Consider the following 26,987-nt stretch of genomic DNA (forward strand, 5'->3'; position numbering starts at 1 on the left):
TGAATTCTTGGTTGTGATTATTTTAACTGGTAGAATGATGTCAGTTGCAAAAGGATATCTAAGTCAAATATCCCCTTCAGAGCTAAGGAAAACGGTATAAATTTCTAGGGGAAAAGCCATTAGCTGGCAAGTTATAAATTATGCCACAGAAAATTTCCTAACATTTTATTGATTTACACATTTGCTGTTGGAAAACCATCCTTTCTGTCATATACCTCTAGAAAATGATGCTTATTGTGTTATTTGTAGCCTTTTGAGGCTTTATGGAGTACAGAAAGTGTCTCAGGGTGGACGGACACACACACACACTCACACCACTACCACTACCACCACCACTGGCACACAATAAAGAACCAGGTCAAGGATGCCTACCCAGGGGCTTATTTGAGGAATCCTAGCACTAGAGAGAACATGGGGAGCTTTGGGTTATAGGCTATTGGGCCATCTAGGACAATGAAAGGTGCCATTTCTGAGGATCCTGTTGTAATTGTCCTGGATCTCTCCCCCCTGCTGTTCTGTGGTCTAGTATGATAAAGTACCATGAAGAAAAGCAATACAGGGCTGCTGCTCTTAGGTGATGTGGTCATGAGAAGCCCTCATGGAGAATGAGGAAAAGGAGAGATGGGGGAGGAGGGGGGAGGAGGGGGGGGAAGAGGAGGAGGAGGAGGAGGAGGAGGAAGTGCTCCTTTTGAACTGATGCTGGGATGAAATTAGGAAATAAAATAAATAGACACTCCGGGGAACAATGGAACAGCAAGGGCACAGTCCTCAGGTGACATCCCTGGAAATGATGGCTTTCAAATTATCTCTGTTAGCTAAATAACCTTCACAGAGATTAAAGGTCCATTTACCAGAAGCCCACCTGGTTACTCTCTGGGAATGTCTTGGCTCTACCATGTTCAATTCCTAAAATGAACTTCCTGTGGGCCTAGGAAAATATTTGAGGGGGTTTCCTGTCCATGCTTGGCATTTTGTTGATAAAGCATCTGTGGGTGAATAGGCACCAGCTTCTCCAGGAATCGCTGCAATCTGGACTCTCAGTGGACTCTAGGGTTTTCTCCGAGCTCTGAAGCTATTGTTAGAAAGTTGAGGAACCTACCTCAGAGTAGATAGACATGGCCTCGATGAGCTTGGATCTGTCTGCAGCAAGCTTCGAAGGCCTGAGCTGCTCAGTTTGCAACAGAGGAGGATACTCATGCTAGCTCGTTCAATGAGGATCTGTTCCTTTTAGAGAACCTATAAAAACAAGCAAAATATTTCAATTTTTAGTTTCTTATCTAGTGGAAGAGACAGATAGTGCCCCATACAAATGATAAATGCCACAAGTGATACCTGATCTAAGACAGGACGGAGGAACAAGGGGCCACATTCATTTCAGGTATCAAACCAGGAACATGCAGAATGTCCAGCAAATATTTGGGTGCTCAGTAAGCACTCAATAAAGGTTAGTAGTGACAGCTGTTACCAGGAGTGGTTTCACATAGGAAGCAGAATTTCACACAAAGCAGGACTGGTTGCCAGCTAACAGAATACCCTGTTACGTTTGCATTTCACATGAACAACTACATTCTAGTATAAGCATACTCCAAACACGGCAGAAGACATGCATACACTAAGATATATTGGTTGTCTGTCTGAGATTCAGATTTGGCTGCTCATTCTCAGTGTTTATTACTAAATACAGCACACTTAAGTCAAAGGGTTTTTTTTAATCATTTTATTGAACCGTGACTGATATGTAAAAGTGCTGTATGTTTGATGTGAAATAACCACCCCTTTGAGCTCATTAGTATATGCATCACCTTCTTTGATTATCTTTCCCTTTTCCTCTTTTTTCTTCCTTTCTGTTTCCCTCATTTCTCGTCTCCAGGAAACCACTACTGTGTCCCAGTCTCTTGAGTTGCACATTAAAGGTTTCACACGGAAGTGAAGTCACATCGTTCGCTTAGTGTGATATCCTCAAGGCTCCCGTACATTTCCCCAAATGTGTGAATTTCTTCTTTTCACAGGCTGAACAATAATCTCTTGTATCCACCCCTTTTCTTTATCCATTCATCCATTGTCTGAGGCTGCTTCCATAGTGTGGAATTGTGAACAATGAATATTCTGTTCAAAATCCAGCTGTTGCTTTTTGGGGGGGGGGGGAATATTAGTGGGTGCGTGGTTGGGTCACACAGAAGTTTCACTGAGTCCAGAAGAATTGTACATGGAAATGAAGAGCAGATGAAGAGAGATCAAGCCCAAAGGCAGGAAGTACAGTACATTTTCCATGTACTTCTCCAATCATGGCCAGCACTTCCTCCCAGGCCGTGGTGACAACCACTCCTCGGGAGGCCTTGAAATAATTCACCCATTTGTTTACTAACATGTGTAGGATGTTGCCTTTGCCCTGGTCTTTAAGAGAGGAGACTGATTCCCAAGGATGGACAGTTAACCTTCATAAGTGCTCAGAGCCAGGAAGCTGGAGCTAGGACTGTGGATGCTGGCATTGGTCGCCAGCAGCTACTGTCTTGACCTCTGGCTGGAGGAAAACAACCCGTTTAACATAAGCTTATTGTAGGCTTTCAGGTCATTCTGAAATTCAGATGAACTCTGAATCCCACACACAGTCCAATGTCTCTGCTCCACAGAAGTGATAGCCAGAGTGCCCTGGCTGCTCTCTTACTTCCTTCAGGTGTGAACTGTGTTCATCTCCCCAGCTTCCAAGGCCCCCATTTCCTGGAATGTAGATTCCCCCCACCCCCCAACTGCTGACTGCACAATCAAATGCTACCATTTGCAACAACTTATCGGAAACAAACAAGCTACAGAGAATTGAGCAAGAGTTTCTGGGATACCTTGGTTATTATGGTCAGAGCACAGGACACACTGTGAGCTTTGGCTGCTTGAGTGGGCCAAGGGTGATGATTAACCTCCTGCCGGTTTAAGTAGGGTTGGAGCTGTGAGTGCAGTCAGTCCTCCTTCGCTTCAGCTCCAGTTCTCCTCATGAGCCATCCCTAAACGCAGACACCATGCTGTCCCTGAGGGTCACCTGCCTCATCTTGAGCGTGGCCAGCACAGTCTGGGTATGTGCTTTCTCTTCTCTCTGTTAATTCTTCCGCAAGGAGCCCTGAGTTCAGAGTCTACAAGTCCTTTGTACTTAGCTTTTTAAATGCCAGGCCAGGGAGGCAAATTCTTAGATGAGCCTGACAAGTGTATGGGGAAATGTGATGTCCAGAGGGAGGCCCTAGGATAACGAGAGATCTTGACATCTGTCGTTCAGGCTGATTCAGATGCAGTCTTTAAAACTGCAGCTGTGTGTTAGTATACTCTCACGGTTGCTGGGGATTGATCCAGCATAGAATTCCTCATGCTGCAACCCTTAGATGCAGTTCCTCATGTTGTGATGACCCGCAACTAGAAAATTGTTTTTAGTTACTACTCCCTAACCTTAATTTTATTACTTTTATGAATCATAACGTAAATATTTTTGGAAATAGAGGTTTGCCAAAGGAGTCGTGACCCACAGGTTGAGAACCCCTGGGCATGGCAGTAAAGCTCTCTACAACTAAGCTACACTGCCAGCCTCCTGAATCCCTCCACATGTTTGTCCCTTTAAACTCCAGAGACATCATTCTAACAGAACAAAACACTGGGTAAGAACTGTTCTCCAGCTGGTAATTCCAGACATTTGTCTGTAATGAGCAGAAGGTTTGGGGTTTAGTATGGTTTACCTCTAGTCTTTGTTTTATTTGTAATATTTTAGTTTTGTAATGTTGTCATGTTGAGGAATGAAGCAGAGCTTTCTCTGTACTGACCAAGCAAGCGTTCTACACCCGCAGCCCTAAGAGGAACTTTTCATATCCTTTTGAAGACATAAAAGGAAGAGGGCAAATTAATTGCCTTTGAAAACGTATAGCAAATTCCGAAGACATTAGTTATGAGGCAGTGGGCTCTTTGGAAGGATTCGTGTTCTTTTCAGATAACTTCTAAATACTGACATCATTCCCCAAATTAAGCCCCAAAGAAAAACAAAAGAAAGAAATCTAAATTACTGGAGTTTCTGACACATTCTAGTTTATAAAACATGTCAACTATGACCAAGGACCTAGTGACATCCTAATTAGTTACCCAGGCTGTATATTATTTCAGGTGTTTTTTGTGGTGGTGGTGGTGGTGGTGGTGGTGGTGGTGGTGGTGGGTTTTTTGGCTCACCATTCAAAAATCTTGATATCAGAGAGTAAAGAACAATACATTTTGGAGGGAATTAAACTAAAATAACCAGCTGAGGCGATATTTCTGGGTAATTTGTACTTCTATTGTCTTCCTTGTCTCATTATTATGTGCACTTTCTGTCTGCTTCATTGTTGTGCTATTTTACTCATACAATTGAATTTACCATTATATTTCTTATACAAAAGGACTCGTTCTTTTAAATGAGTTGTTCTTCGCTGCTTTAATTATGGTAATTAGGATTATTTGAATTTTCACAAATGAGAATGAGACCATGTTGATTAATTATAAGGAAAAACTACCCCAAACTAACATAGTGACAGGAAGTCCCTTGTAAGTTGGCAGTGCAGAGCGGAGGCGATGAACGCCTCGAAGCCATCTCGACCCGTTAGACTAGGAAGTCTTATGGGACAAAATGTTTTGTATTTCATTTGGGTTATAGCTGAGAACTTTTAGCTCTAGGTTTCTAATTATAAGGTGTTCCAAAAATTGCTGGTTGCTGACTACTGCTTCAACTGTTTATTATTTTCATTTCAAATGAAAATCTACAATTGCATGATTGTACTACAAAACATTGCCAAGTTTTCACTTCCCACATTTGTGTACTTGATAACTGTTTGTCTGGATCATGGACCATCTCCAAGGGTTACCATAGAAACCTGAAGGAGAAAGGAGCATGGGTGCAACAGGGCATAGGTTTTTACATTCAGAAAGAGGACTTCAGGGAGGGAAAAAAAAAAAAACCTAGAATGTTTCAGCTATCTTCTCATCTGAGGTCACGAAAGAAAGGATAAAGGTGAAATTTCACAGATGCTTTCAATCCAGATCATTTTTCTTTTAAAACCCTTACCATCTAGCAGATGCTAACCTAGCATCAAATACAGTCTTACAAATTCACACCCTTTGTCTCCTTTGCTTCTCATAATGACTCCGTGAAATAAGTAGAATTTCCTTTTGACTGTAAGAAACTGGCAGCCTGTGGAAGCCAGCAGTACTGGCTCCTAATGTCTGCCATTTCTCCCTTGGGGCTAGTGAGCATGACAAAGTCTCTTCTGGCTAACATTGTTGCCTCCGCTCATTTTTGAATGTTTTGAAAACCCTTAAAGACTACAGATACCGAAGATAAAGGTGAATTCCTATCAGAAGGAGGAGGAGTACGTGGCCCAAGAGTTGTGGAGAGACATCAGAGTCAATGCAAGGACTCAGACTGGCCCTTCTGCTCTGATGATGACTGGGTAAGGCGAGCACACGGTGAACAAGGAACCTTCCTTATGCTGTTCTCTCTCTCTCTCCCTCTCTCTCTCTCTCTACATATATATATTCAATGGGTCCTAGAGACACCTCCCCACCAGAGATCATCTAACAGTAACATAGCTAGAAAAAATGGAAAGGAAACCAATCGAAGGACATTGTCTAGTTACATCGGGTCTCTGGTGGGATAAACATATGGGATGCCTGAGTAGTGGGACTACACAATTCCCAGAGCATCATGCAAGACTAAGCAGACCTTCATTTGAGAATTCACCTATGGCCTGTTAACTACTTTTGAGTCTGGATTTACTTGGAAGAGCTGGGGAGGAGAAGCAGCAAAGACTGGGATAACATTTCCAACTTCCGGTAGCTGAGAGACAGACCTTTTTCATCCAATCTTGCCCTCTGTTTTCAGAACCACAAATGCCCTTCAGGCTGCAGGATGAAAGGGTTGATTGACGAAGCCAACCAGGATTTTACAAACAGAATCAACAAGCTCAAAAACTCACTATTTGACTTTCAAAGGAACAACAAGGATTCTAACTCACTGACCAGGAATATCATGGAGTATTTGAGAGGGGACTTCGCGAATGCCAACAGTAAGTGAGACATATTTAGTAGTTGGACTTTCTAACAAGTATGGTAACAAAAGTCCCAAATGATGTCTTCTTGGAGATACTGTGGTTTTACTTCAAATCACTCAGTGTGGAAATCACTGAAACTTAAGGAGATGGATGTCATTTTCACAAAGTTAGAAGTTTTTAAATAAAGAGAGGGGAACCTTTCAACTAGCTGTTCAGCTTCTATCCTACAGACAGAGTCTCAGAGGTCAAGGGACTTCTCAGTGACACAAAATAGAGGTCAGCTCAACATTGCACTGAGTCGATCATGTCTTCCCCATGGGACTCACGAGGGCTCAGGCACACTGTGGTCGATCTGGGGATGCAGAGCAAGTCTATTGAAGTCCCAGCTCTTGAGCTCTTGTTTGCCTTATTCTGTATTCCCCCCCGTCCCCCGCTCTCCCCCCACCCAAGACCCTGAACAGTTTGTGTCAATGGTGCAGCACTAGTTGGCAGGTGAGGGATTCTGGTAACACCCAAAAAGCTTAGAAAGGATTTCAAAGTTCCAGGTAGAAAGAAAAACTCCTCCTCAAACGATATAAGCAATAATACATTCTGTTACCATAAATGAAGTTACAATCAAGTAATCAGATGTGATTAAACTGTTTACCTCCTAGCCTCCATTTTCAAACCCTCAAGCCATTTCTGGATTTATTCGGATTCCTTGTCACGTTAGGACAGTGTGACTAATACCAGTGGATGACTCTCCTGTGGAACAATCTGATTAAACTGAAAACTTGCAGATTATACATCCAGAGAAAAAACCATAATAGAGTAAAGAATAAAGTGTAGAAATACTTATAAGCAATTTCCTTTTTCTTTTTTTATTTATTTGTTTTTAGATTTTAGAAGTAAATCAGACTGCAGCTATTTGCATACCTTTCTTTTTCCGTTTCAGACTTTGATAACACTTATGGGCAAGTGTCAGAAGACCTGAGGCGCAGAATTGAGATCCTGAGGCGAAAAGTCATAGAGAAAGCGCAACAGATTCAAGCTCTGCAGAGCAATGTCCGGGCTCAGTTGATAGACATGAAGCGCCTGGAGGTAAGCCTGGCCCTGGCCCCAGTTTATCTCTGACTAAGAAAGACAGAAGACACTAGCTGCCTGTGTAGAGTCTACTAAATCTATTATCCATTCAGAATAGAAGTGTCTCACCCTAGAGAAGACTTAAGTCCGGAAATGCGAAGGAAATTCTTGAAGGGTGAATAGATATTTGAAAAGAACTCGCTCTGTCCCGTTTGCCCTCCACTGGCTGAGACCTTGGCTTCAGCTTGGAGGAGGCCCTTCAGCCAGAGTTTACAGGATTAGAGCCATTCTCCTTCCCCATTCAAATTCTAAAATGGATCCAAATAGTTTGGATCCTCCACACTTCCTTGTCCCTCCACAGCTTCCTTTGAGGACCAGCCTGAGTAGCTAAAGACAAAGGGTAGGATTGATTTTTCTGAGAGTCAAAGCAATAAAACCCATTCGCAAAAATGTAAACCAACTACCAGGAACTCAATTATTTCAATAGACATAATTCCTTTCTCTGTCTTCCTTTCTTTAGGTGGATATTGATATCAAGATCCGCTCTTGCAAAGGGTCCTGCAGCAGGGCTGTAAACCGTGAGATAAATCTACAGGACTATGAAGGTCACCAAAAACAGCTTCAACAGGTCATCGCTAAAGAATTGCTTCCTACAAAAGACAGGCAGTACTTGCCAGCACTAAAAATGTCTCCAGTTCCCGACTTGGTTCCCGGAAGTTTTAAGAGCCAGCTTCAGGAGGCCCCTCCAGAGTGGAAGGCATTAACAGAAATGCGGCAGATGAGAATGGAGCTGGAGAGACCTGGGAAGGATGGGGGTTCGCGAGGAGATTCACCAGGAGACTCGCGGGGAGATTCTAGAGGGGACTTTGCAACACGTGGACCAGGGTCAAAGGCAGAAAACCCCACGAACCCTGGACCTGGTGGATCTGGGTATTGGCGTCCTGGGAACTCCGGGTCTGGAAGTGATGGAAATCGGAACCCTGGGACCACGGGGTCTGATGGCACTGGAGACTGGGGTACCGGAAGCCCTAGACCTGGCTCAGACTCTGGGAACTTTAGGCCTGCCAACCCTAACTGGGGTGTGTTTTCAGAGTTTGGAGACAGTAGCAGCCCAGCCACAAGAAAAGAGTATCACACAGGTAAAGCGGTCACTTCTAAAGGAGATAAAGAGCTCCTGATTGGAAAGGAGAAAGTCACCTCTTCTGGCACAAGCACCACACATCGTTCATGCTCTAAAACCATTACCAAGACTGTCACAGGTCCTGATGGTCGCCGAGAAGTGGTCAAAGAAGTGATCACCTCGGATGATGGCTCAGACTGTGGCGATGCCACCGAGTTAGACATATCCCACAGTTTTAGCGGCAGTCTCGACGAACTCTCTGAAAGGCATCCTGACCTTTCTGGGTTTTTTGACAACCACTTTGGTTTAATCTCACCTAACTTCAAAGAATTTGGCAGTAAGACCCATTCTGATTCCGACATCCTCACAAACATTGAGGACCCCAGCTCCCATGTACCTGAGTTTTCTTCCAGTAGTAAAACCTCAACTGTCAAAAAACAAGTAACCAAGACCTATAAAATGGCAGACGAGGCAGGAAGCGAAGCTCACCGGGAAGGAGAAACTCGCAACACTAAGAGGGGCCGTGCCAGAGCTCGCCCAACGAGAGGTATCGACACTTAACTTTCGGGAGATTCCCCTGACACCCCCCCCCCCCCTAGATTAAGTTAACCATTACTGCGAAGTGCTTACCAGGCACGCTGCACCCGTTTCCTAACCTCCTTTAGTGTTTTGTTGGAATCTCATTTTTTTTTTGGTCAACTTTTCATGCTAGACTGTACGTTCCTTGGGGGCAGGGACTTGACCATGTGTCTATTTCTGTAATTCCCAAATGCCTAACAGTGCAGTCATTTCTCAATAAATACATTTTAAATAAATGAACAAATTCTGCCGAAACTCAGTTCTGAGTCTGTTTAACCGAATTCATTCAAAACGTGTGCGATTGTAATACCCAACCCCCTAACCTTAAATTTAGTGTATGTTGCAGTTGACATTTAGATCAGGTTAAAAACTGTGTTCCATTAGTATGGACTGATGAATGCTTAGCTAGCTTTAAACTATCATTTGAGATTAGCATGGACACGTAAGATTTCAAATCCATTTGAAGAGAGGTTGCTAAAGGATGAGTATCCTTTACCTGCTAAAAAATTACATCTCATTGTAGGTGCATCCTTTTCGTGTGGGAGGAGGGAAGGAAGGGAGGAAGGAAGACAGGCAGGCAGGCAGACAGACAGGCAGGTAGGCAGTAGCTACTTCAATCTGGGTGATGCCTATCTTTGCATATTTAAATGAGAATAACTTCCTCCAACCAGCTTAATTTTTTTTTTTAGACTGTGATGATGTCCTCCAAACACAAACTTCAGGTGCCCAAAATGGCATTTTCAGTATCAAGCCACCTGGATCCAGTAAGGTTTTTTCTGTTTATTGCGATCAAGAGACCAGTTTGGGAGGATGGCTTTTGATCCAGCAAAGAATGGATGGATCGCTGAATTTTAACCGGACCTGGCAAGACTACAAGAGAGGTTTCGGCAGCCTGAATGACAAAGGGGAAGGAGAATTCTGGCTAGGCAATGACTACCTCCACTTACTCACTCTGAGGGGCTCAGTTCTCAGGGTTGAATTAGAGGACTGGGCTGGAAAAGAGGCTTATGCGGAGTACCACTTCCGGGTAGGCTCTGAGGCAGAGGGCTACGCGCTGCAGGTCTCCTCCTACCGGGGCACTGCTGGAGATGCTCTGGTGCAGGGCTCTGTGGAGGAGGGGACAGAATACACCTCACACAGCAACATGCAGTTCAGTACCTTTGACAGAGATGCCGACCAATGGGAAGAGAACTGTGCAGAGGTCTATGGGGGAGGCTGGTGGTACAACAGCTGTCAGGCCGCCAATCTCAATGGCATTTACTACCCCGGGGGCACCTACGATCCCAGGAACAACAGCCCCTATGAGATAGAGAACGGGGTGGTCTGGGTTCCCTTCAGAGGAGCAGATTATTCCCTCAGGGCCGTTCGGATGAAAATCAGACCGCTGGTGGGACAATAGCTGAAGGGTTAGAAAGTGGGGGCTCTGTTTTCTTTGCTCGGTTATCCGAGAAGAAAGACAAAACGGAAGATGAAGGTGTCACGGATCTTGTGAACTTTTTAAAACTTTCAAGGTGCTATTCCATTGTTCTTTGTACTGTAGCTAAATGTAACTGAGATGAGTTACTGCTTTGAAAAAATAAAGTTTTACATTTTTTCCACCCTTTAAAAAAAAAAAACCCTATGAGTTTTAAAGCATTTGCAAGAAGATGCCAAGGGATATTCATTCCATCGGGAAGAGGGAGTCCGACTAGAGCTCTTCTTAAGGGTGGCCGCTTCTTTTCTCAGACCCACCCCACCCCCGGTCATAAGCCCATTGCAAGTACAGAAGCTCATTTACGCAGGAGACAGTGTGGGCTCTAAGGTGATGTTCGGGACCCAGAGTAACTTTGCTTCAGTGTTCGCTCCACCTTATGCTTTGAGACAGAGTCTCACAGAACCAGGAGTGGACTTTCCAGTTTCTCGAGACTGGCTGGCCGGGGAGTCCCATGGGTCCTCTGATTGCTGGCATCCCCAGGGCCTTGTCACTTCCCCTGGATGCTTGTGTGGTTGTTTGGGAGCTGGAATCAGGTCCTCTGGTTTCCACATGGCAAGCTCTTTAGACTGAGCCACGGGCCAGGCCCAGCAGTTTGTGCTGTTGTTTGTTTTCCTTAGTTTCCCCAGTGTAGTTACTGCGGACACAGGCAAAGAGCATTTAAACCGCAGCCCTCTCCTCTCCGCAGCAGTAATGGCTGCCTGGCCCTTCCTAAAGCCTTCCAGTTGCCCTTCCTACTAAATGCTCTCCCAGTGCTCTCATGGAGGAGTTTGTTTGAAGAAAATCACCACCCCTCCCTCGACCACTATCTTAAAATCTTCCCCCTACTTGAATGTTTATGGGTTTATAAAAAAAATTAAAAATCAGCTCAGTTTAGTTTATTATATTCGTAATTATCAGCTTTATGATATGATAACTCCAAATTTCACTCTTGGCTTGCTTGTAAGAAAACATTTTAACCTTTACCAAGAATACGTACTGAATTTGAGGATTGAACTAGGCAGTGGGTTCGGGAGAGTAATCACTGTTGAGTCCTTTCTAAAATCTCACCTACTGCTCTTTAGAGCTCCGGGTTTATAGCTCACACTTCTTAGCGGAGGAAACTCCATTACTTTCTCCTCGAGGAGCTGATAGGGAACAGACCCGAGAAGTAGCACATTGTTTTAGGAGGCAAGATAACCCTCACCACAGAGGTTAGAAATTATTCTCTGGGCCCCTTGCCTGGTTCTAATCTGATCAAGAAAAACTACTGGGTGTAGCTAGTTAAGACACAGGAAGGCAGAGCTACCCTTCCCATCTGGGAGAGGAAGAAAAACTGAGGAATTTCAACATAAATCAAGCCAGCATAGTGCTGAAACCTGTGCTCCAGAGGTGGCCTAGCAGAGTTAACCTATGCTATGGGGGTAACATAGCAGAGCTAACCTTTGCTGTGGTGGTAACATGGCAAACCTAACCAATGCTATGGGGGTCGATAGAGCAGAATTAACCTAAGCTATGGAGATAACCTAGAAGGGGTAGCCTATGCTGCTACAGAGGTAACCTAGCACAGTTAACCTTTGCCATAGGGGTAAACTGGTAGAGGATTCAAAAAAGCATGAATATTCCCGTCAAAGGCGATGCCACCCATCCTGTCCTGAGACAAAAAATGAGAATTAAAATGTTATTGCTACTTCTCTAGATGCACACTGGACACCCAGGAGAAATCTGTCCAAGGAAGGTGCCATTGGCCAGTCAGTACAGGCTGGCAGCCATGATGCATCCTAACATCATACTAAGCCTGACTAGTAAGTCCCATGTCAGGCTGAGTCATAAGTATTTCCACGATCTGAGGGCAAGTCTAGAACACTTTAAACCCTCCATAAGCTGGGAATAAGTGGATGGCTGTCATTTCAGCACTCAGGGGAATCCATGCATGTTCCAGGCCAGCCTGGACTACACACCAACTCCCATGTCAATAGATGGATGAGAGATCTTAATGAATGAAAGGTTCAAGAAACAAAAGTGTTTCAGAGACCTGATCACTTAGGACAGAGACACACAGCTTCCAGCCTACTGAGAACAGAGAATGTGTATTTAAGTCTAAGCTTTTGTCTCCAAGATGACCTCAAACATAAAGCCCACTAAAACGTACTTGAGGAATAGAACACACAATCACCTCTAATGTGTACGTATGTGTATGTATATATGCATATATAGTTATCATCCCCAGGGCTTGCAGTGCACACTGTATTAAACACTCACCCACACATATCAAATCTAATAAAGTCTCTTCTCCATCTCTATGAAATACAGGCTCAGAAAAGCCCAGTGTTGAAGGAACTTAATGTTCTAAGCACCTGAAGGTGGCCGTGCCTCTGGGACATTGACAGGCCTTTCATGAAGATCACAGCACGTGGTGGTGCTGGGGGTGGCTAAGGAGCTCACTAAAGGGAGAGAGGACTGCTTGAAACTCTGCCCCCACGTTGATAAGTGTAACCCAACCATGTCGGTAATAGTCCAACCATAAGCCTCCTGTATTTCTCATCATGCACTAAAGCTCCTTATTGATTCTTAAGCACATAGTGAAACAATAAAATGACTGTCTGAAACTGATATCTTTTATTATAAAATCAACGTTAATTTGATTTTAATGTTCCTTAATCAGGCCTATGAGGCGGCTCGGTAGGTAAAGGTGCTTGCTGCTGAGACTGATGATCTGAGTTCAATCAGGGGACAAAAATGGCCAGGGAGAACAGAATCACTCAGCTTGTCTCGGACTTCTGTATGTGCACTCAGACGTCCACTACAAATACACAATAGTTTTTTTGTTTGTTTGTTTGTTGTTGTTTTTTAAAGATTTATTTATTTATTTAAAGTACACTGTAGCTGTCCTCAGACACTCCAGAAGAGGGAGTCAGATCTCGTTACGGGTGGTTGTAAGCCACCATGTGGTTGCTGGGATTTGAACTCCTGACCTTCGGAAAAGTAGTCAGGTGCTCTTACCCACTGAGCCATCTCACCAGCCCTGTTTGTTTGTTTTTTTTTTTAAAAGAGCATTCTACAAATTGTCTTAGAAAGCTGAGCGACTATGACAGGTTGCCACATAAACAAGCTGATGGCCTGAGTTTGATCCCAGGAACCCATGCTTGTAATCCCAGCACTTGTACTGTGAGATCAAGAGACTCACTCACAGCCTCCTGGCCTAGCTAGTCCAGACTAAGCAGTGTGGTAGACATGAGAGAGACCCCGAAGATCTCTCAAGGCAGATGGAAAGAGTTTGCTCAGACTTTCCACACAAGCAATGGCATACTCATGCCCTTATCCCCCTCCCTTCTCTCTGTGTGTGAGTCTGCCTCCCCCCCCCCCTCTCTGTGTCTCTCTCTGTCTTTCTCTCTCTCGGTCTCTCTCTCTGTCTGTCTGTCTCTCTCGCGCGCGCGCACACACACATATGCACAGAGTACAAAAAGTCTTAAAACCCAGAAGAAATTATTCCTTAAATACTCCTTTGAGAAAAAAAATAAGCTGTCATAAATTATATATATGTATATATACATATATAATATTTAGTATATTGAGAAAATAAATCTAGATTAAAAGACAGGAAAACCACAAAAATTAAATGTCACTGGCATCATAAAACTTTATTACTAGCATCATAAGGCTCTTCATGCTCCCTTCAATTCTTGGTATCCAAAGTGGTGGAAGAAATCTAATTAGCTGCTTTCCTAAGGCTTGTGAAAGGACTGCACAGGACTGTTTTGCTGTAGATGGTGTCTTCAGTTCCTTGAAGTCTCCGTTGTCTCTGGCTTCTAGATAGAATGAGCAGTCCCAGTGTGACAGACCAACTAAGAAGCAAGAGCGATAGTACAGAGCAGAGGTAGCATCCTCTCCATGGTGTGGTCAGTGAAGAACGCAGCAGGGAAATAGTCTCCTAGACTGGGTGCTGCCAGGCATGGAGGAGGCCATGTGGTGTGGCAAGGCTCCATGTGGGAAGGCAGGGAGATACACTCCACATTGTGTCTGCAGAGAAGATGAAAATGGCCTGACACATAACGTGAGATCTCAATGCACATTTATAGCATAAAAAAATTCAATGCACCATTTCCATAAAGGAAAATTATCAGCCTTTTGTAGCCGAATTTCACATTAACTGAACTTCATTTGCTTGGAAACTACCTGTCAACTTGAAAATAAATCTACTTCTTTCTCCTTATCCCCAAAGCAGGAAGTAGTCAGATAATCACCCACCCTGCCAGCCAATCTCTCTCTCTCTCTCTCTCTCTCTCTCTCTCTCTCTCTCTCACACACACACACACACACACACACACACACACGCACACATGCACACGCATGTACATGTATGCACATACAAAGCAATATAAAACAAAATACAAAATCAAGTTTGGATGGCCTCATTTGTTCTAAGTTGCTTAAAATACATAGATCAAGATAAACATACCACTGTCTACAAGTCTGTTTGAAGTGACAAGTGATAAAATAAAAAAGAAAAGCCACACTGCCCCTGAAGTTAGATAACCCCCTTTCCCTGAACATCCTCCACTATCTAGATCAGGTTGGCCTATACGTACATCTATAGGGGGTTATCTTTATTACACTAATTGATATGAGAAGATGGAACCCACAGTGGGTGACACCATTCCCTAGATTTGGGTTCTGGACTGTCTAAGAGAGAAGGGAGTGAGCTAAGTACTAGAAGCATCCGATTTTCTCTGCTCTTGACTGTGCTTGTGATGTGACTGTTTAAAATTGACTCCCCTATTGTGATGGGCTATAACCAGAAACTATGGGGACCCTATAAATTGCTTTTCATCAGCACAACAAACAGAAAGAAACTAGAGCATTTAGAAATTGCTTGGGATTATTAATGTTAACTTTTGGTAGACATGGTAATAATATAAGCTCTTTGTAGGCGATGGACTTTACACAAAAACAATTTCTGAGATATACTTCATTTATTCATTTGTTTACTCATCAGCTACCTCATTGATGACCTGAGGATTTTGTTTGTTTGTTTGTTTGTTTTGAGACAGAATCTTGAAATGCCTCTGGATGTCCTGAGAACCTCACTACATAGGCCAGCTTGGCTTAGAGCTCACAGATTCACCTTCTTTGGCCTCCAGAGTTTCTGGGGCAAAAGGCGTGGGCTACCACATCCAGCTTGATGGCTTGTTTTTAACTGGATGTTTTTATAAATCTCACACATAAATATCTGAAATTAACTAAAGGCAAGGGCAGAGATGGTCTTAGAAATCAGAGGGTACTGTAGATATAGCCCTGGCTGTCCTGGAACTTACTTTGTAGACCAGGCTGGCCTTGAATTCAGAAATCCGCCTGCCTCCTGAGTGCTGGGATTAAAAGCATGCGCCATCACGCCTGGCAGGGAAATCATTTTCTTACAGGAAAGCTGGACACTGTGTCTTTCTCTCCCATGTGGTAAAGGCGAGTAAATGTAAATGAATGGGCAGGTTTCCAGTGATAACGGCTGAGTAGAGGTCTCATCTGTCAGCTCATTGCTGAAGGGGGGTGACTGTGATTACAACAGAATAGTCTGGAAAACATTTGCTAAACTCACCTTTGACTGAGCCACAGAGGTCCCTGACCTCAAGGTTGCACACCTACACAAATGGTTGCACAATTGTGCTATGTGTCTCCTTTGGGGAGAGTCAGCAAACATAGCAAACAGTTGCTGGGAATGAGTGAAGGACACAGGGGTACTCATTAAACTGTTCCTGAAATTAGTTTTATGTCTGAGCCTTTCAAAATAAGATGTTAAGGCAAGAAATAAATATAATATGGACAGCAAAACAGGGACTGGGTAAAAAAACAGCAACATGCCACCCTTGGATTACATCTGCCTGAGAAGAGAAGAAGGGTGTGGTTGTTTTAGATCTGTGGATAACTGATGGGTACTTTTCAAAGGAACTAAACTTTGGTTGAGGGAAGCACCTGAGCCTGACAGGTGAAGTGAATTTTACCCGATTTTAACCTTTAGAGAGATGCTTAACCCAAGTTCCCCCTTACGGCAACTTCAAGGATGTCTGTGAGCACCACAGTGCTTCTTGGTCGTCACCATCTGCATCAAAACTGCACCAGATCAGAGAAGAGTCTTTAAATAAATACAAACAACAGTAATTCCAAAATCTCCCTAGGGAGCAGAAACTCTTGAGGGTGGTTATTGAAAATCGGAGGATCTTTATAATAGGTTCAGGTTAGCACTGAGAAATTCCTGTTTCTAAAAAGCCTGTAGGTTAAGGTGGGCATGGTGGCATGGGCCTTGAATCTCTGCACTGCTTGCTGGGTAGATTTGCACATGGCAGACTGATGACCCAGGATCCACCTACTCCTGCTATTTGAGCACTAAGGACTGCCCATCAGATCAGGCGTCTGCTTAGTGAGATAACTGTGGCTTTACTTTAGACTCTGGGGACTCGTCCCCCACTCAGTGTTTGCTAAGGGATAGAGCAAAGGTTGGAGGACTTTGCTTTTCTACCTGCCTTAACTCATGGAACTTTTGTACTTTCAAATTCCACCGACAAGTATTGGGTGTGTTGAATGTCTCTGGGGGGGTGATTAGGGAGGTGGGGGTATCTTTATTAGAAAAACAACCTATATAAAGTATATATCGAAAAACAACATATTAAAAAAAGGAGATATCAAAGGCATTGGCAATTCTTTGAGTTTATTCATTCAATGTTTAGAAATTACAAGCTTCTCAGACTGGAATAAAAGTTGAAAAAAATGCTTCTTAGGGAAGCAAAACAGATGGTTGGCTAGTATTCATTGTCAAAATGTGAGCAATTTCCTTAGGCTTTTAGAAAGTTCTAAGAGTGAACAGTTGAGGGGGGTGGGAGGCTGGGGGTGTTCAAAATCGACAGCATTTTGTCAGTTTGTGTAGGGGAAACACACTGCTTGGCCTGGCCATTGAGGTGAACACAGGAATGCAGATGGCTCCTTAAGACCTTAACGTCACGTGTTTGGGCATGGTTTTTCAGGAGTGGGATGGTTGGATCACCAAATCAGTTCTGTTTTTCATTTTCTAAGGAAGCTATGTTTGTACAGTGGTCTCTTTATTTTCTATTTTCACTAACAACAAGATGATAGCAAGTGTGGGATGAAGTAGGGGAGAAGGGGAAATGTTCATGTGTGTGATGTTACAGTACTGAGGGAATTCTAGTGATCCCCTGTAGACAGGAGTGCAGGACTTGTGCACTTAAAAATGACCTCGTGGCAAGTGTTGGTACTGTAAGACAATGAAACAAACAAATAAACAAAGGGGCACTAGAGAGTTTAGGAGGTGATGGATGTAACAAGGCCATGTGGGTGAGGGGCATGTTTGTGCATGCCTGTGAGCATATACGCAGTGTAGAGATTTGGGTTTAGTGTGATTAATGCAAACACATGGAGAAAATTATTTTGTTTGTTTTGGTGTGTGTGTTGTAGTACTGAGAATCAAACTTGATACTTTTTATGTAAATTATAATTCAATGAATTCATTGAAAAATAAGATTTAAAGGAATAATTTGTACTGGAATGATGGAAAGCCCAGTGACAAAAATGTAGGTGTGTAATGTAAGGAGCAGGAGACAGTCATGGGAGCCATTCATGATCATTTTTGGCTCTAACTATGGGATTTTAGGGCAAAGCATTCAGTCATTGATTGTAGAGAGATAACTTTAAGCAGGCAGATGAGCTGGGCAGAGTTGGCTGTCTTTTGGATAAAGTAGAAGATATCAGCATGTGTGGTATAGACTGTCCAATAGACAGAATCCATGGCTACAAGGCCAGGCAAAATTAAAGGGGCAAGGCTGTAGAGGAAAGCATTTCCAAGAAGCAAATTAATCTTCACTTAAGTGAACGTTGAGAATCTGGGACTCAGGACACTGTGCAGTGCACACAGGCAGCCATGACAACAGCAGGGCAGGAACACTGACTGAGCTGGGGCTCGCCGAAGAAGTAAGGGTTGCAGGGGGTGCCATGGGGAGAGGTAGAAAGGACAGAAAAACCTACTTCTGAGTTAGCAATAGCTCCTGTATAACTATCTAAAAGAACAATCTATTTGAGGGCGATGAGCAAGCCTGGCCTCCTAGTTCACCATTTCTCCAGGAAGCACATGACAAGGGCTTCATCTAATGGCTTGCTTGGACTCTGGCCTTGTTGTCTTCTTGGAAGGTAGAGCAGTTGCTTTCCCATGGAACAGCAGAACATTTGACACTTCAAATGGCTCACTAGACATTTGAAATTGTAAATACCTTCCTGCCCCACAAATTTAAACCCTAACAGCCTGGATCATAAAATAAGAGAACAGTAATTTACAATGGCAGAGATGGGCTTATGTAATAAGTCTGTTAGAAATACTTTTAGTGAGAAACCTTACACAATAAGTAGGATTTTGAAACCAGACTTATAAACATCAACTTTCATCTGTGTAACATTTTCATATAGCAGGATGGGGAGGGGGTGCTTAGCCTGAAATGCTCCACATTCAGATGGAACCAACCAACCATTTATTACCATCCTTTTTGTTAGTTCTCTGCAGGAAACGTAAACAAAGAATATGATGTCTAAAGAGATGAAACCTGACTTCCCTTCCCTGAAACCACATCAGGAGGCTCACCACCACTGTCACCCCAGCTCTGGGAAAATCTGACCCCTCTGGTTTCTGCAGGCTCCTGCACTTGTGTGCATGGATCCACACGTGCTCACATAATTAAAAGTAATAAAAATAAAAATTTTGAAACGAAAAGAATACAAAGGAAATCTAGGTGCTGTTTTCAATGTCTTTATCCTATATTGTTCCAAAAGAGACACACTCAACCATTGTTTTGAGCTTTAGTGGATATAATGTATCAAAGAAAATTCCAATAACATAATGTAAAAAAATGTCAGACATAGAAGAATGAAAGTCTGTGCTTGGGGGGGACTATTGCTGTGGGAAGAAGGGCCTGATCTTCATAGACATCCTCCTCATTGAGTACCACGATCCCTTCCAGTTCATCCACACCACACCATCATCTGTGCCGTGCTTGGACATGTCCCAGCTGTAAAGGCCACCCCAGTAGTATCTGCCATTTGGATTGGCTGCATGGCATCTGTTATACCACCAGCCACCACCATCTTCTTTGGAGCACTGTTTTCTTGGATCCGTAGTTACCCTGAAAGGAGATGAGTGTGAGTTATGATCCATACAAGTGCCACCATCAATTCAGTCCGTTGGAGAGTACCCGCATGAAAGTATTGTACTCCACTGTGTGTGGACCTCTTTCCCTGGAATCCTGTATGTAAAGCCCAAATACAGCCAAGTTCTTCTCTGCCCCATAGCATGAAAGGGAAACAGCTGGGTCTATCTGATCTGATCATGAAGGGACTGAATTCTTTTACTGATACTGTAGTATGAGAGACGCTGAGATATGGAATGATGGCTTCCGTAGATGCGTTAGTGAATGAAAACACAGATGTGTATATAGAGACACAAAACTCAGAGTTGTGCTATAGATACAGGTCTATCTTTGGGTAGCTGTCTTAGGGTAAATTCGTATCTCTAAACTTCATCTGAAAGATGAAACTAACCATGTCTGTCTTATAGCTGGGATGCTTCCCGTTGATACGTAAGGAGTTCGGGATGGGGGCTGCCTGATACACTTGAAGTGTCCAAGTCTGGGCAGTTGTTTAGAACATTCGGTACCCCCACAGTGCTAGACAATCGCATTCGTGGGGTCATTCAAGACAGGAGCTAAGACCTTGGTGCTTACCAGCCGTCGTTGTCCCTGTCGTACGTGCTGAAGAACATGCCGTTGTGGATGGTCATGGTTCTGTTCTCCCCCACCAGTTGAGAGGCCCCGTCCATGAGGGCGTTGCCAGCCGTCCCTTTGTATTTGTTCACTGAGACTTGGTATTTGCTGGCCTCGTTCTGTACCGTGAAGCCTCCATAATGTGCCTTCACCTTGTCTCCTTTCCAGTCCTCCATTTCAATGAGAAGTTCTGTGGGTCCCATCCTGGTGAGCTGGCTAATCTTATCATTGCCAAGCCAATATTCACCTACAGAGAATGGATATAAGCCATCAGCAAAAGTAAAGCCGAGGGCAACCGGGCACAGCTTCCTCCCAGATCCTTAGCTGCCACATTTAAACACATTTACATTTATTTAGTGTGCATATGTGTGTACGTGCATGTGTGTAGTTAAATTCTTCCTGGCATCCTAAAATTCTAAAAAGAGAATCCCCATCCTTGATGTTTTTGACTGAGAAAAAAACTCATTAAAATAGAAGGATTTGATTTTTTCACTCGCAGTCTTTACCTGGCAAGCCACAGTACTTCTTCGCGTCTTCATTGGTGGCAATATTTCCGAATCCTTTTTTGTATGGGTCCCATTTCCTGCCAAAGTCGACGCTGCCATCCTGACGGTTCTGTATGACTGTCCATCCTTTAGTTGAGAGAAATAAAATTAGCCTAAGGTAATCACTAATACCATTACTCTGAAAGTCTGAACTTATTGCCAATTTGTTTTATCTTATGCCTCCTTATGGTCCCTTCTCCAAGGGGATGTGATAAGGAAATAAGCATAAAGGGAGGACTCTTAAAGTATTTGGAAATCTCAAGTGCTGCATGACACCTTCATGCATGCATCGAGGTTCTTTCAAATCAAGTGGTTCCTTGTCATCTGAATTGGAGCTGAACCTTGTTTCCCCAGCACCCAGGATGCTTACAGAATGACAGGTCAGCCACTGAGCATCACTTACCTCCGTTTTCTGTTTTCATGTCACAGTATACTCTGTACGGCTTGATGGAGGTGTCAGGCTGGATGAGATACATTTCGGATGTCTCACCTCCCTTCCTAATGATCTCCTCACACTCTGCAAGAATATGATGACACATTATGTTCAGGGACAGTAACAGATCCTGTAGCTATTCCTTCTTGAACATAACTGATTGTTCCACTGGGTAAGAAGACCATTTTATCACAAACATCTGAACATAATGTTCTAGGAGTTGGACGTTCTTTTTACTGAAAATCAGACTAACTTTTGAGGAATTCTATCACGTGAACTACAGAGCTCCTTTTATCTCCTGTTCCTACAAATAGAGCACACAGGATGAAGAAACTTCTCCATCTTTCCTTTCCATGGCCTTGCCATCTGTTCACACAAGCACACGCATACACACATTAGAGACCCCTGAAATGCCCACCCTCATTATATTATAATCGGCTCAGCAGAACGGGGTGGAGTTGTTAGTCAAGGCAGAATATGACATGCCCAGGATATAACCATGATATACTAGAATATTATTACATTCTGCTGGGGAAAAGCTACTCTGCTCACTTTTTAGTCCCTATGTTTAAAGGAGGTTAGATCTTCAGGAAGTCTATGGAAATGTATTCACTAACTAGTTACCTTTCCCAGACACCACTGGAATGTTGCAGCTGACAGTGCATGGAGTGCGGCAGTATTCCATTTGAGCTGAGATGTCAGACTCTAATTTTTGTATTTTGCTTCTCAGGTCCTCCAGGATTGAGCGGAGCACACGAAGATTAAGGGGGATATTATCATTCACAGTCTCATCAATATATAATCTCTGATCTTCCAGGATGGAGGAGTACTCATTTATGACATTTTCATTCTCTGGAAAGCCAAAATGATACAGGAGTGGTCAGCATATTTGCCTATAAAAGGATATCTAACTACATCAATATGATTTTGATTCTCTGAGAATAAACTTAAATACTTTGGGGTGCCACTAAGCAATCGTGACTGCTGAACTTTAGAGGCATATTTTTGTTTGTTTGTTTGTTTCTTCCTTTCATGGCATGTATAAATTGGCATGCAGTTCACCTACTTACTACTCCAGTGATTTGTCCTAGGTGCACACAAGTCATGTCTTACTTTGGGAGCAGTACTGAAGGCTCCATCTCATAGCATTGCAGAGAAGAGGCAGTTGGCACTCGCACACCCCATGGGTACTGCAAAGCCTTAGGATTTACAAGAACACTTCTGAATTCATTTGATGCCTAACTGTGTGTCTACCCTTGGGTGTGCTGCTCTCTGAAAAGCCTGTGCCATGTGACACCCCAACTGATTCCCACCCACCAGGCCCGTAGCCCTCAAGATTTGTATGCCAGATGTCACTGCTTACAGATTAATATCACACTGATGGTTCTCATATTCAGTACTCTCAGGTATTGAGTACCTTACAAATACTAAGTTTTTATCCTATGCATATTATATTCTGAGTCACAAATGTTTAATAGACTGACAGTAAGAAGCCCGAGTGACATTTCTCAAAGAAAGTCATTGTAGTGAAAGTGGCACCAAGGCTAACACTTGAGGAGTCTTGTCTGGCAAACTGCACATGAGTGTGCCTGAGGGAGGACCCAGGAGAAGCAGGGACTGACAGAAATCAGAGCAAGTGCTGGTTAACCCTGGATGGTTTAAATGGGAGAGACTGTGTATACACAGTTAACAGTTTCAATTTTATAAAAGAGTTAGGTAGAACGCCCACCCCCCCCCCCCTCAGGAAGCCTACCTTTAACTTGAGCTTGCTTCTTTTTCCACATGTCCTTTAGCAGAGTCAGGTACTGAAAGGTGACTGAGGAGGTATCGGAAACAGACTGTATGTTGTTATTTAACTCAGCAATACTACTCTTGATTGGCCTTTCCTGGTTTAACAACGTTTGTTGCAATGTACATCCCGTAGGACACAACACTCCCTGTCAACAAAGAAAATAGCAGGCATTAGAGTGGTTGTTAAAAAATGTACACTAGAGAGACTTTCGTGATCTCTGTGAGTCAACCAAAAAAGTTGATATTTCACTTTCTTCATGGAAGATCAAAACTTTAGAATTGTCAGTGAATGCTTATAAAGAACAAAAATGGTCTTTACCATGGTGGGAGAAGAGGGATGGAATCAGGCTATGAAAATTTTACCTACTCAGCACAGGAGTAGGCAAAAATACAAAAGTAAAGGCGATGCCCAAATACCCTAGTTTGGTATCTAGGGTCCAGACCCAAAAGCCCAACACAGGAAGGGTAAGTACAAAAATGGGACTCTATGGAGTTCATATGTTGAATTTTAATTCTTAAATATGCAAACTAGCAAGATAGAGATGTTGGTCCATGAAATATTAAGTTTTTTCTGCACTGGAGACCCACCCTACAAAAACCACGAATGCCCCTACCATGTCTGTGTCAGCATGAAGACAGCCTCCTGCATCGGGGGGTCTCCGTTCTACTTTCTTCTGGTTGGCAGTAGCCTTGGCTGGACGGGCTCGATAGCCCCCTCCACTGATAGGAGGAGGGGCAGGTCTTAGGCTAGGAGGCTCTTCCTTTCTCCTGTCAACAGGTCGATGACCACGGGCATCCAAGCTATCCGTCTGGAATCGGGCAAGATCGCAGTGCAAGGTTAGAGAAGCAGTGAGAGGCAACCATTCCACACTCATGCTTTGTAGCCGAGGTAATGCAAGCCTGACAGTATGCTACAGGGCTCTCCACTGGCTCCATCAGGTCATTTGTGTCTCTTCAAGCAGATGGAGGATCGAAGGCACACAAAGCTACTGCATAAAGCTAAGGAAGTTTTATAAGGAAGGGGTGGGCACAGGGCTAAGACAAATCAACTCTAAATTGTGAAATTTAAGCTTTGTTGTACACAGAACTGTCAGGAATCTAGACAATCAGAAAGAATGAATATTCTCATCCCACCTGGGTAAGTAAAATCCTGCAGTTGGTAATCATTTCCCCAATTTTTAACTTTTATAAATTGATGATCAGGCTGATTCTTATATAGTCATATTTGGGACAAGATGGTCTACTAAGAGAAAAAGTATTAGAAATAGGACTATATTTGACCCTAACAGGTTACAGAGAATTGAGGTGGTATGGAGTAAGGGACTGTTTGGGCTCTAGTCTTGTCATGCGCTTTTGCAAAGTTACTTTACCCATGACTGAGTTTTCTCATTCAGAAAATAAGAACAACCATGGCTTGTATCTACCTTATGAGATTATTGTAAAGATTTTTTTAACCTGTGATACCTTTAGAACTGAACTTGCTGGAGAGATGGATCAGCAGTTAAGAGCACTGACTGCTCTTCTGAAGGTCCTGGGTTCAAATCCCAGTCATCCGTAATGAGATCTGACTCCCTCTTCTGGAGTGTATGAAGACAGCTACAGTGTACTTACATATAATAAATAAATAAATCTTAAAAAAACCCTGAACTTGGTTCAAGTTCTTATTGCTATTTTCATTGTGGCCATAGTTCAAGATACGTCTCTGCTGTTTCAATTTTCAACAAAATTATTGGTTAAGCTATTCTCTTAAAACCCTCTTCAATCTTTATCAGACATAATGCATATTCCCACACTTCAAATAATTTTCAGAGTTTACAGACTGCATTAAAGATTATTTGCTAATTTAAAACTCCTTAAAAGGATGGTCAAGTGGAAGAGGTATAATCCGATATGAAGGCTGGCATGGATTAAATATGTTAACCAGTGTTTCAGTAGTTTTGCTCTGAGGGTTATATTTGCAGATGAAGACACAACAAAACCTGGCACAGCAGCCGAGCTCTTGTGCAGTTGTGCGTATCTAAGTCACCGCACAAGCTACATTCTACTCTCATCTGTTCATTAAGTCATTATATTATTTTACATTCGGGGGTGAGGAGGTGAGGAGATTGAAACCCTGATAGTCCGGCTGCAATCCCTTTCTTAATTGCTAATTAAATTCTCCCCTCCCATTCATGTGTATGTGTCTCTGTGTTGGTAAAGGTATATATACTTCTATATTTTTAATGGGTGAACATTCATGAACATACACATATTTCATATTAAAGCCATGGTCTTCATCAGAGCTTGTCTGCTCGAACACAAACTTAATGAAATGTGATTTTGTTCACTGCAAATACAATTTTGAAAGAGAAAACTACTGGCTTGTTTGCTTTAGAATGCTGTTGAGGTTATCTGGGTTCACTAGAGAGAATAAATGACAAATACTGAAAGAACCAATGGGGACAAACAGGAAAGAGCTCTTACAGAAATAATTAAAGCCAAGAAACCCACGTGGGAGCTTAATCTAAAGGGTTAATTAGTAAGACTCTGAAAGCACTTTTGAAGTCACATATGAAAGTAACCTAAACATGTCCTTTACACCTTTCTTACCAAACTCAGATACTTTTCTTCTTATTTGTATGGTCGGATCATCCGAAAGCTTACACAGCCTTCAGGCTAAGTGGTCCACAGTAAATCAGCTCACTGCAATGCTGATGTGTATTCTGATTTCTACTGCACAGAACACACTACAGTTTCATCTGGATACATTCAGTAATAGAATTGGAACTATTTTTCTTAGATGTACTTCTAATTTTTTATGACATCAAAATAATGCTCACAATAGGTTGGTAAAAAGAACACAAGGATTGAGTATGGCAGCTCAGGTCTGTAATATGAGCAACGACAAGGCTGAGACAAGCCAGGTAGCCCATGTCTTTAATCTGAACACTAGGGGATTAGAAGCAGGCAGATCACTGTGAGTCTGGTCTTAATTTCAGGACAGCCAGACCTACACAGTGAGACCCTGTCTCAAACAAACAAACAAGTTGAGGCAGGAGGATTGGCACAAATTTGAGGCCAATTGGAGCTACAGAGTGAAACACTCTCTCAAAAAAAAAAAATAGACAAATAACATGAAGAAAAACACTTCTTCATGTGAGAAGGTTATGCTATATATCAACAACAACAAATACTGCCTCTGTTATAATTTTTTAATCTGCAAACACCCAAATCTCATTTTCTGATTTTAATGTTATAATTATTACCCATATTAAATAATCTCACGAGTTATGTATTATCTTACTCAGCAAAGAGCAAACAATCTACCTCAGTTTTTTGTCTTTCAAAATTCTAATCTATTTCCAGTATAGAACCTATAGGTTAAAAAAAATATCATTATAATTGTAATAATGTACTGAAAGAATTAAGTGACAGTGGATAAAATTAGAATAACAAGACAGAAAAAACACATCTCACATTAGCTAAGCCATTCTCACCCTGGAGAAACGAAGGTGAATCATCTAGAAAATAACATATGACTTTGCTTTCATACTTACAGGTCTATGGAACTATATGTATATATAATGTATATAGTTATATATATTGTACAATTTTACATTAATAATATTAGTAGCACTATGATATCTGTTAAAAAAAATCACCGGTTCATCGTAGTCATCATCGGCAGCTTGAGTTTGAACTGAGAAAACACACAATAGCAGCAGCAGCCATAGATGCCTCATGGTTTCAGAGTTTCCGAAATTCCGAGCAGTTGCCCTTTGCCTGTAGACTTAGCTGGGAGACTGTCGATCCTATATATAGTGGGTCCTCTCCCCGGCATGACTTCAGGAATGGTTACCTCCCTTTAGTTAATATTTGACATTTTGGTTCACTTGTTGGCTGAACTGCTTTATCATTTGAGCAACATCTTCCCAGCAAGCCTTATTTACCTATCAGACAGCTCTTCCTCACTGCTGGCCTAATGTGGACACAGGGGGTTCCTCGAATCATTGAGTCAGAGCAAATGATGGGAAACAGGGACATTCTGTAAAGAGCCCTGTCTCGGAGGTCTCGTATGGTTGTAAATGCTACAGGAGTTCACAAAGGATGTGTAAGGAAAAGGTTTAATTCAAACACAACTGTTGGTCCTACTCAGAAGGGGCTCTGTGAAA

The 26,987-nt window shown here is 42.7% G+C and overlaps 2 protein-coding genes and 1 long non-coding RNA gene across 4 annotated transcripts; 1 reads left to right on the forward strand and 2 right to left on the reverse strand.

Annotated features, from left to right (window-relative positions):
- The first annotated feature begins 2,949 nt into the window (after positions 1 to 2,949).
- Fga (fibrinogen alpha chain) lies at positions 2,950 to 10,424 on the forward strand. 2 transcript variants are annotated; one of them, NM_001111048.2, is made up of 6 exons: positions 2,950 to 3,065; positions 5,319 to 5,447; positions 5,879 to 6,062; positions 6,982 to 7,127; positions 7,630 to 8,776; positions 9,498 to 10,424. In NM_001111048.2, exons 1-6 carry the CDS (start codon positions 3,012 to 3,014, stop codon positions 10,205 to 10,207), a joined length of 2,370 nt encoding a protein of 789 aa, NP_001104518.1. In that variant the 5' UTR covers positions 2,950 to 3,011; the 3' UTR covers positions 10,208 to 10,424. The 2 variants fall into 2 exon arrangements, with proteins under 2 accessions (NP_001104518.1, NP_034326.1); NM_010196.4 differs by having other exon boundaries at positions 7,630 to 10,424.
- A 3,449-nt stretch (positions 10,425 to 13,873) lies between these two features.
- On the reverse strand, positions 13,874 to 15,771 carry Gm40075. Its single transcript, XR_867379.1, has 2 exons — positions 15,574 to 15,771; positions 13,874 to 14,278 (listed from the first exon to the last, which is right to left on the reverse strand). It is a non-coding gene; the product is annotated as a predicted gene, 40075 (long non-coding RNA).
- A 3,271-nt stretch (positions 15,772 to 19,042) lies between these two features.
- Fgb (fibrinogen beta chain) lies at positions 19,043 to 26,660 on the reverse strand. Its single transcript, NM_181849.3, has 8 exons — positions 26,478 to 26,660; positions 23,451 to 23,645; positions 22,799 to 22,982; positions 21,670 to 21,897; positions 21,016 to 21,129; positions 20,574 to 20,699; positions 20,029 to 20,314; positions 19,043 to 19,431 (listed from the first exon to the last, which is right to left on the reverse strand). Exons 1-8 carry the CDS (start codon positions 26,556 to 26,558, stop codon positions 19,200 to 19,202), a joined length of 1,446 nt encoding a protein of 481 aa, NP_862897.1. The 5' UTR covers positions 26,559 to 26,660; the 3' UTR covers positions 19,043 to 19,199.
- Positions 26,661 to 26,987: the final 327 nt, after the last annotated feature.

Source organism: Mus musculus, chromosome 3 (genome assembly GCF_000001635.26).
Source record: "Mus musculus strain C57BL/6J chromosome 3, GRCm38.p6 C57BL/6J".
Taxonomy (NCBI): domain Eukaryota; kingdom Metazoa; phylum Chordata; class Mammalia; order Rodentia; family Muridae; genus Mus; species Mus musculus.